General features: G+C 45.0%; 1 protein-coding gene across 3 annotated transcripts in view; it reads left to right on the top strand.

Annotated features, from left to right (window-relative positions):
• The first annotated feature begins 1293 nt into the window (after positions 1-1293).
• Positions 1294-19831, top strand: part of LOC115323227 (protein capicua homolog) — a 77273-nt gene continuing 58735 nt past the window's right edge. Inside the window, exons 1-5 of one of the 3 annotated variants that reach the window (XM_029983604.4) lie at positions 1294-1449; positions 1758-1856; positions 3550-5839; positions 13738-13884; positions 15871-16007. In XM_029983604.4, the coding sequence (XP_029839464.3) occupies positions 3781-5839; positions 13738-13884; positions 15871-16007 (2343 nt within the window). In that variant the 5' untranslated portion in view covers positions 1294-1449; positions 1758-1856; positions 3550-3780. Of the gene's footprint in view, positions 1450-1469; positions 1857-3549; positions 5840-13737; positions 13885-15870; positions 16008-19831 lie in introns of those variants that run through there. The other 2 variants (XM_040503008.2, XM_040503007.2) reach the window with 2 other exon arrangements.

Raw genomic sequence — 19831 nt, 5'->3', positions numbered from 1 at the left:
AACATGTTTTGTTAACAACAATGTACAATAGTTTCATTCGATTTACCTGCACCAGTGCAAGAAAGTGTAGGGTCGTATCTCGATGCACGTACCGGAAGTACACTGCCCTACACTTTTCTGCACCGGTGCAGGTAAATTGAACGAAGTTACTATTGGCGACGTGCGCGACCGAAAGCATCGCTGTGGTCGGCCTTCCATGATTGGCCCAAAAGCTATGACGTCGGAAAGGGTATACCATCGACGGAAATAAGCGGAATGAAAGAACTTTAATTTCGACGGTGTTGGCAGTGTTGCTTTGAGAGCGCAATGATTTCAGGCTTCCACCATGCTATTTACAAACACCATCGAACTTGTTGTTTGCAAGGTAATGACGTCGCAAGGGGGAACCATAGGAGGGCGCCACCACAACATCTCGCCGCTAATAGGGAGCGCTTAGTTCATGCTCGGCTCAGATATGCCTAATTGGTGCTGGGAACACACCTTAGTTGAGGTCAGAGCGGATAGAGAATTTTGGCGCTTGAGGAGCTCCCGAGTTCCAATTAAGAAACCCAGTTCGACAATGCATGTTTCCCGAGACATGTCTGTTATGTGCTAATTGTAAAGGGAAATGTGAAGCTTGAAAAGGGTCATTTTTACTGCAAGGTGCCGTATGATGACGTTTAAATGAAATTTTCGCCCCAAGTATGCGTTTGGAATAAGCTTGTTGATAAATAGTAGGACAGCGCGCAAGTCTTCCGTCATGTAAACTTCCCATGTGAAGTTTCACATCGATTCACAAGTACACATTGTACTGCCACACCCATTACACGCTGGAAAGATTCATTTCCTCTTTCTTTTCTCTTCCGACGGGAACGAGTGCAAGTCGACACTCTTGTTTCCTATCGTGTCTCAACAGATGAAGTAAACCCGATTCCCCCTAATGCGCCGCTTTCCATGAAATCAGAACCGACGCAGCGACGAAATAATGCGATCTCACAGCGCGACTACTTGATGCTGTCTCGCAAACAATACCTTCGGCGGAGATTCCTCGACATGTTTCCCTGCCTGCGGCAACGGTTCGTTCGTCCTTTCTCTTTTATTTTTCTTTCTACGTTTGAACGTTTCAACTTTCAAACCCATCCCCAGCGACTTTCCACAGCTCCAGCCGCCACAGCGTCGCAGCCGTCGACCGCAGCAGCACGCCGAGCACGCATCGCGAGGTAGTAACCGTAGCAGCGAGCCGTGCGTCACCGCGAACGTAGTAAGCCAAACAGCGTCAAAAAATAAATAGGCAAATGTCTTTACCCTTGGAAAGGAGTTCGTGATATCATCAACCCTCGCGAGTAGCACCAAATATCGCCCATATGGCTTCGCTCTCGCTCATTGGCCGTAGTAGGTGACGTCAGGGTTTCCTGCGTGCACATGCTGTTACCGCACAAAGCCTGGGCATGGAATCTGCGAGCCGCCAAGGTGAGGCGTCGATCCGCGCTGCTCTTTGCTGCGTCTTAGCACGCTGCACTTGCAACGTCGCCAGCATGACAATGGCCATTTGTTGCACCAGCGCGAAGGCTCGGGGCATGGCGGGCGAGTGCACCAATTAGGGTTACCTTGCTCGGCTGGTGCGAGTGCAGCGAATAAACAATGTGAAAGAGCCGTGGGTGCACCGACCGCCACCAATCGGATCACAGAAATTCTTTCTATGGGGGGGCACGTGACGCGGTTCGGCCAATCGTGCCATTGCACAGTACTAGGTAACTACTCATTCACCATTTTTGCAGGGCTTGGTTTTGCTGGACGCGAGCGGAGAATTTCCCTTTTGCGGCGTTTTTCACGCGTTGATGGCCTCCGGACACTAGTTGACACCGGCATTCATGAAGGTGAGCGCCCGCAGGTTTTGCAAACTGCGACGAGTGTCATCCGTGTACGGGCCCGTGTGTCATTTGTGCGCGGTTGCTTCGCTTGCTGCCTGTGATGACATTTGCTTCGTGTTTACGCTCTTGTAATCAGATAATTATTGCACTCAAGTAGAGGGTCGGGAGGCTGGTGTGCGCGTCGTGGCATGTTTGCTGGACGCGGTGCATTGACCATATTTGCAGCTGCATCGGCCGAAGCTGGGCATTCGCGAATCGCGAGCCTGCACCCCCCCGCGCCTGACGCTTGCTGAGAAAGCCATATCGGATCTCTGAAAACTTAGCTGGCGTCCCGTCGTTACGGTCCGTTTTCGCTGTTCGCGACAACATGTCACTTTCAGTAAATTGGTGCTGCTACCACACGGGCTGCCAGTGTTTCGGTCGCGAGGCGTGCGAGACTGTTTTCTCAGCTGTTGGTCTACATTGCTTTTTGTTTTTGGTTACTTCGTCGGTGCCTGCCCCTGCGTGCGTTTTGTTTGTTTTTGTGGACTGGTTGTGTAAGAGTGCGGTGAAAATGGTCGGTTATGCCGCACGATCGCGGTGTCACCGTCTCCTTTTGCGCCGGACATTGCAATTTAAACGTTGTAAACATTTGCAATCGGCACTCGGAAAAATTGTTTTGCGCGTTGCTCGGTCCTGTGAAAGGTCTACAGAAAAGTTCATAGTTCGTTGTCATGGATCGCGCAACTTTCCGTTCAGCTCGGAATTTCTCTATATATTGTCTGCGTGCAAAGAAAGAAAGCTGCATACCATTGTACTATAAAGTATTAATGAAGCGCTCTCCTAATTCACTAATAACGTTTTTAATCACACCTGAATTTGATGTACCCATATGACTTATATGCGTGACGTCATTCGTTTATTCCCCGAACTACCACCTGTACCGTGCGAAATTAAGGCTGTGGAGCGATAGGTCAGCCTCTATAGCGTTGCCAAATTACGGGACAAAGAGAATATATATATATATATATATAATAGTAATAATATATATATATATCTTTTATGTGTGTGTGTGGAAAAGACATGTAGACTTTGCAATGTTATTTGCCATTGTTTATCAGTTGACTTTGCAATGTTATTTGCCATTGTTTATCAGTTGTCGTCTCCTATTCGCCATGTTTAGCGATGGTGGTACTGCGGTGTGAGAATCGAGCTCCCTAGCTCCTAAATGGTTGCCTTCACAATAAAGGTGCTTGCCTACACCTTCCCGACTTGACAGAATAAAGCAAGGCTCTAATATTGCTCATACATAGCAAAACTAGAATTACTAATACGTCGCAGACCCAGTCTCGTACTGCTGTTCTACAATGATCATCCAGATGGCAGTCATTTTGATAGGAGCCAGTGCGCCCCCTGTCGGTCGTGAAAGTTGCGAAAATACAGGAATAGGAATCGGACAGTATAGTTTTCTTCGAGGTCATCTGGGAAACATTATATACTTAATTATGTAAAATATGAGTGTTACATCTCTTTGTCCGGTATATATATGCTGATGCATATCGCCCATTGTCACAGACATTTGTTCTGACATTACTATGTTTTTGTGTCTTGTGATCAGCAGGTATTCCTTGCTCGCATTGCACCATCAAATTGTTTTGGATCGAGTTTGGTGGCACTGGTAGTTGGTCCTGCTGCTACATTTTTTACTTTTTCTTGCCAGGTCAAAACCTGTTCCTTGCTGGATATTCATGGCAATGCCAGAAATTAGAGAGCCACCATGAAAAACCCACAGCCCAGCTGTAAGGTCTGTAGCCCCCGCTCCTTGGAAACCAGCCGACTCTGTTCCTTCAAGTCCTTCCGAAGAAAGGACATAATTTTCTTCGGAGAAGCCCGCCATACTACAGACACTGGCCCGTTCTGCTTGTATTAGTTTGGCCAGTCTACCACAACCATGGATAGAGGAGTCACGAGTTCCTACCAAAGCTCCCTGGACTTAAAAAGGAAAGCGGAGGAGAAGCTGCTGCTCGAGGGACCAACTGTGGTTCAACAGTTGGACATTAGCTCTCTGCATCGCAAGAAGTCGGCCGAGTCGGGATACGAGGAGGAAGAGTCAAGGCTGGACGACGAACTAAAAAAGGCTGCGAGCAAGCTGCCGAAGAAGCGCAAGTTTGACTTTGACTTTGCCGAGGTAGACCCCCCGTATGGCGTTCGGAAGGGAAGCAGCACGGCGGACCTCGCCCCGGCCGTCGACCTGCGGGACTGGAAGGGTCAGCGCGTGCTGGTGCGTCTCAGGGACGTGTACGAGCCGGCAGTGATAAAAGACATTGCGGGCGACCGGGACGTGGTGGTCCAGGTGGACAGCTGCCAGCGGCAGCTGTTCTGCATAAAGGATGTGTTTGATTCGGCTCGCCTGGACATCATCAGCGACCACAGTCCGTCTTTGGGACAGGTCTCTGTTGGGATGGATGTGTGTGTGCGCGTCGAAGAGACAGTCTACGCCGAGGGAGTGGTGGTGGAGATAACGTCGCGTCCCCCCGTCCAGTACCGTGTCCGCTTCCCTAGGAGACCCGGCTGTGTGATGAGTGATACGCTGTCGGTGCCTCGTGCGGGGCTGCGCCTCAAGCAGCCCCCCTGGAGGGAGGAGCTGGAGTCTGTGTCTCCACTCTTCACTGTGCGCGAACCGCCGCCGCACATGCTGAACCCTCCTGTGCACCTATGCGAGGACGGCATGGGTGCGGTGATGCCTCCCGGGGCATTGCCTTCACACAACGTCTCAGTCATCACGGAGAGCGTCCACCGCCCGCTGCCTGTGCCGATGCTAATCCCGTTTGACCTCGACCGGTCCTCGAGTGAACTCCTGACGGCCCAGCGCATCCGCAAGTTAACCCTGGGCAGCTCTTCCCCGACCAACGCTGAAGACGACTCCTCGGACGACGACCTCAAGACGGGGCGCATTGAGTTCGACCCTAACCCGAGCCCGTCTCGTCCCAACTATTGTCGCGACAACAACAACCTTACCCCACGTTCGCGCCTGGCCACCTCCTCGTCTGCGGAGATGCGCGTGCTAACGCCGCGGTCGCCAGCATCCGCTGCGTCTGCTCAACAGAAGTACAAGAAGGGAGACATTGTATCCACACCGAACGGTATCCGCAAGAAGTTCAATGGCAAGCAGTGGCGGCGGCTCTGCTCCAAGGAAGGCTGTACCAAAGAGTCGCAACGCAGAGGCTACTGCTCGCGACACCTTTCGCTCAAGGGTAAGGCCAGTGGCAATGGCGCCCCTCGGAAACCGGGCTCTTCCCAGCAGCACCCCTTCCAGCCCGGACGGCTTGGCTCCGGCCGCGAGTGGGAAGAGTCGTCGCGGGAGAGTGACACGAGTCCTGGTGACCGCGGCGGAAGTCGCGTGCAAGGCCGCTTCGACTTGGACGAGACGGAGGCGGCCAACATGCTGGTCTCACTGGGGAACTCCCGGTCTGCAACGCCCTCTTCGGCCAGTCCGCCCGGAAGGCCCGAGCTTTTTGCCCCCATCAGGCACGCATCGGCGTCCCTTTGGCCTCCCGATCCGGCTGTGCTGTCTCCAGAGTCCAAGTTCCGGCCGACCGCGGTGGTGGTTCACCGGCCGAGAGTGGTGAAGACTTCGGAGCCGGTCTCGGTCATCCAGCACTCGCTGCCCGAGGCTGTGGCCCACAAGTTGCAGACGGCAGCCGCATTGAGCGAACAGCAGACGGCAGCACAGATGGTGCTCCTGCAGCAGGCTCTGCAAGGGAGTGCCAGGGCCAGTCTCGGGGACATGCCGACGTACGGCACAATCCAGCTGGCGCCCGGAGCGGTCAAGGGTCCAGAGCGAGAGGCCTGTGGCAGCATCAACGGACAGGTGGCCGCGGTCGCCTTGCAGACATCGCAGCACATGCAGCACCATCCGAGCCCGGCCCACTTGCTGCCCGTGATGCCCGTCGTAGTGGCCAATGGGGAGCCCGACAAGGAAGAGGCAGTTCTCGATTCCAGTGGGGGAAGTAAGTGCTTTCCCAGCTGTTGTTTTATTCTGGGGCATCTTAGTTGTTAGGCTTGCAGCTTTGTGTACATCTTTCATGCCTGCTTGGAATGCATCATTCTAATTTGGCGTAAGATTTTTTTTATTTACTCTTTATTCTCCATAAAAGCTTTTTTTTTAAAAACAACTTAAAAACCAAAAAATAAATTTTTTAAAAATTTATTTTGAAATGTGGCATCCTAACTATACCCTTTTTCTGTTTGAGAAAAGCAGGACAAGCTCCTTCTCCACTCTTTCCACTTTTGCCTCCTCTTGATCCTTTACTGTGCCAGGTGGAAAGAGTGGAAGAAGAACTTGTCCTGCTTTTTTTAAACTGCAACAATGTATAGGGTCCTACTTTTTGGAGTGCATTTTTAAACAGAATCTAAGGTTTTTACAGCAAAGCTGCTATATGCTGGTGTCTAGAAAAAAAATGCCTCCTCACATGTCAACAGAAAACCCCCCATTAATCGTGGCAAGTATGAATAAATAAAAAACAAAAAGAGGGGTCAAGTATGAATAAGTAAAAACAAAAAGAGGGGGCAACCAGCTTGAGTCAGCCTTCCTGGGCATTATAAGATCAGTGGTTCTCAGCCATTGATGATTTGCGGACCCCTTGTGGAGCGGCGGAGATGATGGAGGACCCTGTTCAATGTTAGGGGAAGGGAAAGGTATAGGTTAATTATGATGATTTATTAAGCGGATATTACTAAGGGCTGGTGTGACATAGACTTGTCTCTGACATATACGAGTGCGCCTCGTCCTGTTTACTCTCGTCTTTGTCCTGTCGTTTTTTGGCGCTGTATATACTGATCATGAATCTACTTTGCTACATATACATGAGAAAGCTCACCCGAAAGTTGGAATGCTGCTTCTCAGTCGGATAAAAGACAACTTTTATTGCCTGGCTCAATTGACGAGGGACGGCTTCGTGGACCCCTAGAATGCCTTCGCGGACCCCGAAGCATCTGCGGACCCCCATTTGAGAAACACTGTATTGGATAGTGAGGTCCTGATCCCTTGTAATCATTTCTAGGCATCGTCCTTGAGGTTGTCCAAGAGCTCGTTCTAGGGGTCGACCTTGAGGTCGATTTAGAAGTCGTCCGAGGGGTCATCCTCTAGGCGTCATCCTTGAGGTCGTCCTTTAAGTCGTCCTAAACGTCATCCTTCAAGTCGTCCTAGAAGTCGTTTGAGGCCACCCTAGGCATCGTCTTTGAGCTCGTCCTAGAAGTCGTCCTTGAGGTCGTCCTAGGCGTCGTCCTCAATGTCATCCTAGTCTAGAAGCCGTCCTTGAGGTTGTCCTAGACATCGTCCTCTAGGACATCCTAGAAGTCGTCCTAGACGTCCTCTAGGCATCGTCTTAGACGTAAAGATAACAGCTTCGCTGGTCCTCCATCTTCACGTAAAGGGGAAGGGCTCTACAATTTCCTTGTTTTTTCTTTATCCAGAATTTTTTTTTATGTTTAGCATTATTGGCTTAGAGAGAGCTATTTGTGAGTCCACTAAAGCAGCCATTTTTGTAAATGATGCAACGAGAGGGAATCCTTTCACCGTATAGACTTATTTGTCTGAAATGAGCATACATTTACTTAAATATATACATCTGTCTGGATACTGGCTCTGCATCCAATACTAGCTCTGCATGCAAACATGCCCATCGAAATTACAACGCTTTCTCCATTAGCCATGCTAACTGTTACGTAACAAAACTTAAAAACGTGAGGACAATAATGTCGTCACTTCAGATCACTTAAAAGTTTAGGTAATCTTTGGCTTAAATGATCGGAGAGCTTTTGCTTCCTGCCCATCGTGGGGAAGTGCTGAAGTCTGACTATCTTTTAGACCCCTGTCGTCACCAATGACGACAAGTTAATTAACCTTCAACGAAAAGAAACCAGGAAAGAGAGACTAACTAGAACGTCGGGCAATGCAAGGCGTATTGTTCGACTGTTGTCGTGGGAGCGCCACTTCATTTTTTTGGTAAAGGGTAAAAAGACATTCCTTGTGACGCTCACGCACAAAAATGGAAATGAGAAAAAAAATAGCAAAGGGTTGGGATTCTACAAAGTTCTGCCTGTCCGCAAATTCAGAGTTCTTCGGATATTTGAATCTTTAGTATGTTTACTTGTGAATATTTTATCGAAATTATCCAAAAACGTAACACCCTACTGATAGCTTTACTGCAAACTGTGGGGTGCTTAAGAAGGCAGGATCTGGTATTTGAGTTTGCTAATTCAGTTTATTATTTTGGTTTTGTTATCTTAGCAAGAGGCTTGAAACAATAGTTGTTCAGACAGTGGTGTCTATACAACACGAGTTGTACTGACACCACTCTCTAAATGTCCGCTCTGTATTTTTGGCAGTTCTTCTCAAAAGGAACAACTTCCAAACTGGCAATTTGCAGCTAACCTCTCATATTAGCGGAAAACAAACAGCGCAGGGACAAGGACAGAGTAGAAGGCAGTAGACACACACAGTACTGACTTACAACTGAGCTTTATTGGCACTGACAATCTGTGTAAATACACAATTTGCCCGGCCCAAAAGCCAAGAAAAGAAACAACACAAAAGGAGGACTACACGTGTTCCCAGAGTCATCTGGAGGCGCAGTTGTTCTTTGATCTGAGTAGAAAAATACACTCCTTTTCCGTCAAGGCAAGTCACGGGGCACTAGCACACTCAGAGCCCGAATAGAACCAATTGAACAATTTGTTCTATTTATTCTAGAAAGAGGAACAGTTCCTGCTTTAATGATAGATAGATAGATAGATAGATGGGGTTTATTTGCGTGCCTGCAAACACTCATTATGAGTGTTTGCAGTATAAGACACTCATTATGACTGATGCCAGTCATAATGAGTGTCCTATTTGCGGCTTCGGAGCCTGCAGTTCCGAAGCCGCAAATCAGAAAATTAGGCCTATTGTAGTGACAGTATTTACGTGTGGATGTTGGCATGGACCCTTATTTTTATTGGGTTGAATAAACAAGGCCAGGTTCTCAATTGACCTGTGACATATATAATTTGGGCAGTATTTTCCCTGGAAGTTAGCCCTCACAGCTCGGAGCATGTGGAACGAAAAGTTGCGGTACATGATTTTGGATTTGATCCTTTTCTCTGCCCGTTTCAATGTGGATGAGAATTGTACTAGCATGCATTTGTCTACCGCTACTGCGTGATACACATTAGAGGCACCAGACTAATGGTCATACTGCACTGGCTAAATTTCTCATCTGCAGGAAAGAGATTTTATGCCCCTTGGGGAAGACTAGCATTATATAACAAATTACCCTTTTTTTTACTCAAAGAAGGCTGAGATCTGATATTAGTTTGCAGCTTTGGTGCATGTCAAAAGCTGCTATAGTGCTGTGGCAACTCCAGTCACAAAGTTTACATACAGCTTCTCTTGAAGTGGCAGTCATACAATACAGTTGGGGAAAATAAAAGGAATGAGAGTGAAAGAACTTGACAAACTCAGTCCCGTTGATAGCGAAGCTTCTATTCATCTCTCGGAGCAAGATAACAGAAAGCAAAAGAGGCATACGGCATGACTGACGTGGCCCTGTTATCATGGGTCAAAAATACGCACAAAAACATTTTCTTTCTTTTAGCTTTTATGCGCCTATCAGCAAATAATCACCTAGTATGTCTATGTTTTTTTTTTCTCTTTTTTGTCCTTGCGCCTTTGCTCTTTTCACTCGGGTCGTTCAGCAGTCATCTTTAAGCAACCTGCAAGTGTAGCAGTATTTACTCGAGCGAACTGGCTTTTCGAGGGTAGCATGTGGCATGTGAATGTTGGGCTCAAGGCCAAGTCTTTCCTTTCTTGTGCTTTCTTTGTGTGGCGTGTAGTAGCTCGATGGGAGGGAAAGGGCTGGACGTGTCTACTCGCCTCTCTCCGCGTGTGCAGTACCTTTTGAACCTTCCAAACAACAATTGAAGGCGAAAAAGCAGTTGGCAGGAATCGGGGTTTGCTGTTGCAAGGCTTTTCCAACAAGCAGATGTTTCACAGGGCCCTTTGTCATTAGACTGCGTAGTTACAAATGCAACGAAGTTGCCGACAGCATGTGCTTGGAGGAGAACCCCCCTTTTTTTTTTTTTGGCTCCCCTTCCGTGGTGGTCTTTTCAACAAATCAACCTGAATATCATTTATAGTGTCTGTTGCAGGAAGATGAATAAGCTTAAAGTGCGAGTTATTAGTCATGGCAGATTTATGAACCCTTTCTTTCTTAACTCGCTTTGCAATTCCTTATTTCTTGCTTTTGCTATTTTGCACTAATGACTTAATTCTCTCTTGACTCGATAAAAAAGCCAGATTTGTGACATTGGCAAGTTTATCTGTCAGTGTTACTTTGTAGCAGTTTTCCGGCTACCAATCACTTCGCAGGAAACTTCAGAAGGCGAGTCCAATTTGTAGTTTATGTCGTCCCTCACTCTTTGTCAGAACCTCTTCTGTGTACATTCTTCATACTTATTTCCTCCACTGGTGGCACGCGCCTTTTAAACAGGAGAGACGTCCAGGGTTGAACCCAAGCTTTTTATGGTAGGTGGGTTAAAACTGTCAAGCACGCAGAGTACTGGAAACATGCTCTTTGGTTAGCGACCTAGCTTTCGGTGGCGTGAAAGGCTGGTAGTGATAAAGCCTTGGGAATCTGACGAGAGACTGGCTAGTTAGATTGACAGCAACATGCTCACAGTTTGAAGTTAAGTGGGTTCATTGCAAAAGACTTCAGCGCTAATTGCCATACTGCTCGGGCTAAATGTCATAGCTTCCTGCAATTTCAACCAAGCTGCACTTCGCTGCATTGCAGTAAAGCCTTCATGCGTCACTGACCGCGACAGGAGAAACGTCTTTTTTGCTCCCGGGTAGTCTTTGCACTTCCCCACCTCACCCATAGTGGTGTTATAGTGTCCCTGACACCCCCCAAAAAACTAAATTTCTTGCATTCAGCTTTATAATATGGTGTCAAAATTGCATTCAATTAATTCTCTTTTTGCCACAGAGTCATACATTTGTTGAGAAAATTAAAATCAGATTAGGGGACCGTTGCTGAGGAACGTGACATCAGTGACTGCAAATGTTTTCAGGTTTTTATCATTTAGGTTGTTTTGAAAATTGCGTTCCAAGGTTTTCTTTGTTTCTATTGAGGATTATATTCTGCAGATGACTGATTACCTAAATATTCTGAGTTTTGTGTTGTCATTGCATGTGTCTAAAGAAAAGGGAGCGAAGGCTGCTGCAAGCAGCGAGTGATATGCCTTTTCTGTTTTAGATATTCACGTTTCTGTGAAAACATAGGCAGGCATAAATACCATGCTGTAGTTCCTGAAGAGCTGCCTATTTTTGGTGCTAGTGCAGAGGCTTCATCATAGATTTGCTGAAGCAGGTGGCACTGCTTAACACTGTACGAACGCACAAATACTCGAATTATCTCCTTCGACGTCACTTCAATGTTGTGGGCTGCAAGAAAATATGGAGCCAGTGATACGACGCTAGAGTCCTGCATATTCTGAGTTTAATTTTAAACCAAACTCAAACCGTTTTTCAATTTTTTAAATTTCTTTTATTACAAGTTTGCAGTTTTTTAGAGCTTTCGTTCGTTGTACACAAAATCTTGAGTTGTTTGGGTGTTTGGTGCCATTGGTCTAGGTAGAGAATAGCAATCCGAAAATTTAGTAAAGTGACCTTTTCATAGTCACCATAATGAAAACTTGGCTTTTCACACTATAACTTAATTTTTTGGAAATAAACACAGAGTTAGTAAAGCACACTTAGTGTCTCGAGACTAGGTCTCTTCAGCTGGATTTGCCAATTGGAATACAAGTATTCAGTAATGTGCACCCTTCCCACTGGAAGTAATTTTAACTATTCAGTTCTGTAATAATGACATAGTCAGTTGCATCATGATGCATGAACCCTTGTTTACCTTTACATGTGTACAATTTGGATGCCCTGGCACTTGTTTGCTCCGCATGTGACAAAATGTTAAGAAAAAAAAAAAAGATTTCAGCTCTTGGGGCTTTCATAACAAAAAAAAAAAAAAAGAGGAGGTGTTCTGGAGTGTGAATAAAGAGCCCATGTTTTGTTTTCTTTTTGTGCCCAAAATGGATTTTTTTTTTTTTTAGATTGGCTTTAGTTTGAGATGGGAGTGAAATGTAACATTAAGAAATACTTCATTTAATAGTGGATGCAGGTAATTTTGTTGACATCTAAACCAGAGTTCCATAGTCCACCAATTTGTCCATATTGAATGAGTAACTGGGCTTCTGTTTCATGATGCTTAAGAAGGCCACGGCCCCAAGATTCTGCTGTCGGCAATTTATAAATGGGTGTTTAAACTGGCACACCCCAGCTACCAGCAGAGTTGGTCATATTTAGCGTTAAGGTATGTGTGGGCGGCTGTTGAAATTTTTTGTGGCTCCTTTTGAAAACCTATTTTAGGACCTATTTTCTGTGCTTCCTCTTTTTCTTCGTTAATGGTGTTAAGTATCAATTACCTCTGTTTGATTTTGTTTTTTCTGTCGATCTCTCACAATCATCTGTTTTAATCCCCCCTCTTGTTGCTTGCAATCTTTCTTGAAGTCAGTGAAAGTGGCTGTAGTGTTCTTATCAGTAGTAGTACCATGTGAAGTTTCAGTTTCAAGACGGCTTGTGTTGAAAGCTTGGTTGCATGCATGAAAATAATTGTTTTTTGAAACCATTTATGCGGAGCAATTTTTGTTGTTATTTCACAATACTGCCAGCCCTGTCAAGGGCCAAGGCAGGAGGGGTGGTACAAACATGGAAATCAAATGCAACACTGCTTTCAAATATCAACATTCATAGCAATCTTTAAGGAGTGCACCCCAAAAAATATGCACTCGTACATACACACAGAAGCGTCACCCTGTTACAGTTCGAATAATACGCGTATGGCATTCTCGAATTCAGAAAGGGTTTCCAGTGCAACGACACCATCAGGAGTTTATTTCACAACTCCACCGCCTGAACAAAAAATGACTGCTTGAAAATATTTATACGGCCATCAATGGCGGTTAAAACTCTTGGGTGATATAAGCGATCTAGCCAGTAGCTTTTTGGCTTCACATATTTGAACTTATCAATTTTAAGAAGGTTATTGTGTATTTGAAAAGAACAATTTCAGATGCTGGAACATTCTTTGGTTTTTTAATGGCTGAAATCCTGCCTTTCGTCTCAGCGCCGTAACAGGTGTATTATTTCTAAAGTCAGAACATATCTTTATTCAAAGCTACACTTTATTGTTGCAGAGAATCAAAGTCGTGAAACTAGTATACTCTGACTCTCGACGTGACCCAGCAGATTATGGCATGAACTTGGGGAACAATATACCTCTACTGTAGCAGGATCACTGAGGCTTCCTGGAATTAAAAATAGCTCATTCGCACTTCAGAGTTTTCACCAGTGAAGTGAAATGTTTCGATGCTATGCCGGATACAAAAACGGAGTAAAAGCAGCTGGTTTAGCAGCGCCACAGGCTTGGTAGCGAGGTGCCGGGTATTTGTGTTTTTTAGATACACTTACTGAAAAGCAGTGGGAGCCAAATGTTTACTTTCATGCCTTCAGAGATATTTCATAAGTTATTAAAGCATGAAAAGCTTTTTAGCAAAAACCCCCAATCCCAAAATTTGGTCTGTCCATCCATTTCCCACAGCAAGAAACTGACCTGATGTGACCTATCCACAACAGTTTCCCCAATAAACTAGTGGGGAAATTGATAGAAATTCTTCTTGACTCCCCAAAACGACTGTTCAATGTCCACTAAGCAAATTTAAATTGTCGTTCCTTATCTACTGCATTTCCTCGGCTAGTATAGGACATCAGAGCTAAAGGTCGCTGCCAAACTTTTTGTGTGGTTCTCCGCAGACTGGAACGACGGCAAACCCATTCCGGTGTTTCCGTGGCACTCCTTGGTTCCCTTCCTGGGGACGCATCCGTCGCCTCCGAGCAGCGCTCCACCTACTGTGACCACCGCCCCTGTCGTGCCAGACACGACCCTGCAAGCCGCCGGCGGTATGCTGCATTTCCTGATTTCATTCTTGCACCTAAAGGCCCGTTCACATAAAAGCACCTAATGGCCCATTCGTAATTGCATTTGTGCATCGGGCTGCTGGCTTCGCAAGGCGAACCGTCACTACTGGGGCAAAAGAGCTGTTCGTTATTATTTTGCCCGAATAGAAGGAAGCCGGCTCGGTGGCTCCGAGGCGAGAGCGTCGGCCTACGGATCCCCATGTGGCGGGTTTGAATCCCGGCCGAAGTGCCCGCAATCTGACGGAGGCTTATTGCGGAGAAGACGCCGTGTAACCGAGGTTTCGGTTGCACGTCAAAAGATCCCCAGGTGGTCCAAATTAATCCTCAGTCCTCTGCTGGGGCATGCCAGATGCCCGTCGTTGCTTTGGCAAGTAAAACCCCCAAATTCGATTTTGATTTTTGCCCGAATAGGAAGAGCACCTAAAGGCCTGTTTGCACTTGCGTTTGTGCATCGTGCTGATGGCTGCGCTCGGCCGACCGCCACTACCCGGGCAAAAGATCTCTTTGGTGTTATTTTGCCAGAGTAGGAAAAGCACCTAAAGGCCCATTCACGTAAGAGAACTTAAAGGCCCTTTCGCACGCTTGTGTTTGCTTACGACCGAGTTTTGTGTTTTTTTGTAATGAGAGAACTCGCTGATAAGCTCCTGGCGTATCCAGCCAAGGTGCAGCAACAAAAGGAGTCCTCCACAGTCCAGATACCAGTGGGAGAAGGGGAAATGGAAAAAGTGATGAGAATCTTCTTAGCCTACAGAAAATGATTTTGTAGGTCAGCTTTAAACTGGTGTTGAAATATCCATTTCAGACAATGGGACGAAGAGGATTATATGCGTACAAGCGATCTGTATGAGTGTCCCCTACCGTGCTGCCTCCCTCACTTGCGGTACAGCGACATTTTAGACGATGGAGATTCATTGGTTTATTTATTACAATACCTTCAGGATCATACAAGGGTTCATTGTCACTAACAAAAGCTTCATTTATACAAAGAAGCTTTCACAATTATTTATCATTTTTGTGGGTAGTACTGGATTCCACTCCCAAAGGGTGTAAAAAAAGATGAAAAGAAAAAAGTAGCAGATGGGAACTTGTTGTAGCATTTTGCTGTACTATAATTACAATCTGAAAAACGTTGCGGCAGTTCTTTGCTCATACCCGTCAAGATCTTCATACATAGAATACCTTTTTGCATTGGTGAATCTTGGCGCAATTGTCTCGCATACTGGGACAAGTATTACAACTTCTGAGGAGAATATTATTGTTTGTCGCTATACATGGCTTGCATTGACGGCGCATCATCCATTGTTTGTTCTTCTTGGCAGGCGTTGTCAATGGTTCCAAATGTATGCCCCAGAAGTTGCAAGCAGAGGAGAATAATACAAAGATATGGCAGCTGGTACGATGCCGTGATGTCACGTGCAAAGCATGTATGGTCACATGATTGTCTTGCTGCGACGGTGATGCTATTGCAACGGTTACTAAAATTCGAGATGCACCGAGTCAATGAAACCTGCTAAATTGCCCGCCAAAGTTAGTGGCACGGTGGTCATTTTACTATGTCACACTGATGACGTCACTTCCGTGTTTTTTTTTTTGTGTTACTTTTGGCTTTTGACTTTGTTGGTATTTCCCTACGTAGCCTGCCCTGTAACATGTTCTATGCGAAAAGATGTTCATCAGCTTTAAGCAGCGCTTGCTTGCTGCTGGTTGCTTTGGTACAACCCTGCCAATCATCAATTAAGAAGGTGTCTAATTTGTCTGTCAAGGTCTAAGTGTTACTGTGATGGCTATAGGATAGCCATTGAGTTACCATTGTAAATGAGACATTTACGGAGGCCATATTGGTCAACAAAGCCCTACCACAGCTTCACAGCTGCTATTCAATGTGAGAGAGGGCACCTATAGTACTGGAGGTACGTTGCAGCTGAATGAAATGCACCTTTCAATGAATGCCCTCACTGACTCCCTCAGGCACCGATCAAGAGGAAGGTGATGATGACGTGTTCGACACCACGGATTCTCCAACAGCAATTGTGCCTCCGTCCACAAAACGGAGGTCCCAGTCACTCAGTGCCCTTCCGAAGGATGACCTCAAAAGCCCACGAAAGGTGAGCCTCTAAAAATTTGGCAAAACCCTCGTTCACTTGGAAATTAACTCCGATTCCATTGAGGGGGCTCTCTGAGGTAACCTGCATTTTAAGGTAAGAGAAGTAAAAAGAAAACCTTGGACCTGTTTAGCCTCACATTATGAAGACATTGTTTGCCCTTGGGTCGTACAACCCGTTTCTTGCCGAAGAGCCTTTCTTATTCCGGTTGTAGTGTGTGAAGATAAGATGACAGGTGTGGCTAGATGCCTACTTGGCTAACAAATGCTGGATTTTTTTTTTTTTTTGGGGGGGGGGGGGGGGTTAATGTTTCTAGTTGTTTGTGCATGCAATAAATTGTGCAGATATTTGCTATGGGGGAAAGGAAGGAGAGTATACTACCGGATTGACATAGTACTCCTCCCTTCCCAAAGGGGAGAAATGTCTCTGACTTCGACCCGATTGCCTCAGCTGCAGCCAGCCTGGAAAGCACACACTCATTGGCTGTGCAATATTTAAAAAAAAAAAAAAAAAATCTTTTTTGCATTTTTTTTTTATTGTTTTTTCTGAGGTTAGGTTTAGTTTCTTGGCCTTTTTTTAATAAGTCTTGTTCTTTTTTGTAGGACCGAATTTAGAGATAACTCATGCATCTACTGTCGTGTAATGGCATCATACATGGGTAAATTACTTTCAAAATGTAATTTAATTACAATTACAATTACTTAGCTCCCAAAGTAGTTTAACTACAATTACAATTACTACTGCGCGAAAGTAGTTCATTACAATTACAAATTACTTTTTAAAAGTAATGCAATTACTTTACAATTACTTATTTGTGAGAGTTGCCCACCTTGGGCCATATAACTGTAAACGAGTTATATGGCCGCTGTATAAATGTCACGCATTGTACTTTCTTTTATGAAATTTGTTAAATGGATTATAGAACTTAATATTTTGGAGTAATGAACTCCTGCGTTCTTATATTTTCAAAAAATAAAAGAATAAATGCCGACAAAATTCACAGGTGCGAGGTGAATCTCCTTAGAGCTTATGCAAATGGTATCCAAGTAAAACCAACAAAAATAAACTTAAAAAATAATACAAGGAAACAAATATGCGGCAGTACTGGCATCATAAAACTCACGTAAAAATGGCTAGTAAGAGAAACTTGTAAACGACGTCAAACATTTAAAGAATACGACAACTTACGAAAACATTTCAGCCACGATGATTCGCTACCTCTCCCTGTCTGTGGACTTGTAACATGTCGGATGTGGGTAACCGTAGCACGCGAACTCTGGTCGCTTCCAAAAGACTAGTGTCACAATAGCAGCAACTTTATTGCCAGAGATTCTGAGTTAATTCAGTGCACGGTAACACCCAAAAAGCTCCTGAGATAGATAATAAATTTAGTATCGTCATGTAGCTAATCGTAAGGATAGCAATGATTGTATCGATGTTATGCGTCTCACAAAGAAGACCAATTTGAATCTAGCATGGCAAGAACAACCCCGAAAAGTTGATGATACACTGTAAACGACTTTTTTTTCGCGAGTTTCGCGAATCGCCTACAATTCGCAAAATATAAGTCCCGCGAGCAATTCCGGTAAAATGTAAACACACTGGAATCTATATTGCGACCCCACCGCGTTACGAAAATTAGAATCCGAGAATTATTCTAAAACTGCGGCCTCTTGGACGCCTCGATTTCATGAGTTACTTGAGCGTGTTTGAGTTGGAAGATATAGACGAGCCATTAATATTTTATTTGTAACTGTAAGTATTATTGAAAGTGACAAAAAGTTGCCTACCTGCAAATGTTTCCGGAAATTGGAGCTCGCCTTTCGGTTTGTTGAATTTATTTTCAGAGACGGTGCGGAGAGTTTGCACCTCAGGATTATATTTTTTACATTGCTGCTAATCTGTTAAAAGAATTTTTCGTAACAAGGCCCTGGCAGCCTTTCCTTTTCCATTGTAGATAAGAATTGCTGGTTCTCAATGCAAAGCAGCACTGCGCGCCTCGGGACGGTTCCACAGGCCAGGACAAGAGGATAACCCCTGGAGGGTCACGATAGAGGTGTAAAAACAAAGTGCAAGCCAAGCCCTCTATAAAAAAAAAAAAAAAGCCTTTAACGAACAACACATGTAAAAACAAGCTCCCTACAGTCTAAAGCCGCGGTTTGTAAGTTTTGGAATTTCGTCCAATCAGGCTGACAAACGGCTGAAAGGGTTAGGTTGAGCGAACACTAAATAATGAAGATTTATACAAAACGGTAGACGAGGATTGGGAGAAGGAAAATCAGTGTAGCAACAACAGTTGGAAGTAAGGCTGTGTGAATTGTGTTAATGAGACCTGCTGCCTCTTTGCTTCTTCGCCTCGATGTTAGAGTAGCACGGTAGCACGATTCACTCTTAGTGGTACCAACATACGAGATAGAGGAGAAGGACGTGAAAAATTCATAAAGAAAGGAGAATAATTTCATGCACAAAAAAGTCCCCAAACTTGACTGAAATATGTAAGCGAATATGCTAGCGGCGAAGACGCGTAAGGAGAACCTCGAACCTTCCCGCCTCGACCGGATGATATGATCGGAGCCAACCAGCTTGACTTCGACCCCCGATGCCCCTGTGTGGGAATGAGAAATAAGAAAGAACCCTAGAAACAGGAGCAACAGGAAGCAAACGAGACGAAGAGTCAGATTCAACTACGACAGGAAGGAAAACGGACTCGAATGCAGCCCTCATTTATCAAATTATTTCTCAAATTCTTCATTAAATCGTTTTACAGTCTGCAAAATCCGTCATTTCGTTCTATCCCAGCCTCTCTTTCCCATTCCTCCTTTCCTTCCTTTTGAGCAGGTTGGGATACAGTCTCTCCGCTGTCGCTTTGGCTGTACTGTCGTCTCCGTGGCCAGGAAGGAAAAGCGCTGCCGCCGCAAAATCTTGCAAAAGTAATTGTAATTGTGCATGAAATTTAGCAATTACTGACGCTAGAAAGTAATTAAATTACAATTACAATTCCTTTTAGCCAAAAGTAATTATTAAAATTACAAATTACCAGGAAAAGTAATTAAATTACAGTAATTTAATTACTGTAATTAAATTACTACCCAAGTATGAATGGCATACAGAAGTCTGTTGTCGTTTAAAGAAGAAAAGCAGCGATTGATGGGGCGCTGGTATAATGTTGGGATCTTGAAAATATAATCTGCACTTGGATTGCAAAGACATGAATATTGTGCTGAGTGTCTTAGCATGGGCTTGGGTCTGAATATTTGTGCCATATAATTTGCTCCTTCTCTAAGTGGCAGCAGTATGTGCCCCTTATGTTCTGTGGGAGAGTAGATGGGCAGGCTTTGGCATGTAGAACTGAAAATATCTGCAGGAAAGAGGGTGTTTTCTGCGCTTTTCCTGTTTTGAATTTTGCACAAAGCTCATCAGAGTCTTTACTTCTTCCTTGAGTATACGAATTTCAGCAACATGTATTTAAATATTGGATTTCCACAGCTCTTATTTCTTTATGGTAGTAAGTTTGGAGGTGATTTAGCAAACTAGGAACAGTATGAGCAGTATTAGGTGAGAGTAACTTGGGACTATTCCTGGTTACATTGTCTTGACTGCTGGGTGATTTCAGATACGATTGACCGAAAGGTGGCTGGTCAACATTTTTAAATCAACTGATGTTTTTATATGCTATTGTCTAGTGTATGGTATAAATGAATCCAAGCTTAGTTTTGACCAGAAAAAAAATTGGGGACAGGAAAAATCGTAAGGCATGAAGAGGCGGACAGTTGCATTAACGCGCACTGATTGATGGAGAGGGCACATTTGAAAGTGAATAACTAAAA

This window comes from Ixodes scapularis, unplaced genomic scaffold (assembly GCF_016920785.2).
Source record: "Ixodes scapularis isolate PalLabHiFi unplaced genomic scaffold, ASM1692078v2 PGA_scaffold0__279_contigs__length_252992795, whole genome shotgun sequence".
In the NCBI taxonomy this organism is placed as follows: Eukaryota; Metazoa; Arthropoda; class Arachnida; order Ixodida; family Ixodidae; genus Ixodes; species Ixodes scapularis.
This window is presented reverse-complemented; position numbering and strand designations above follow the sequence as displayed.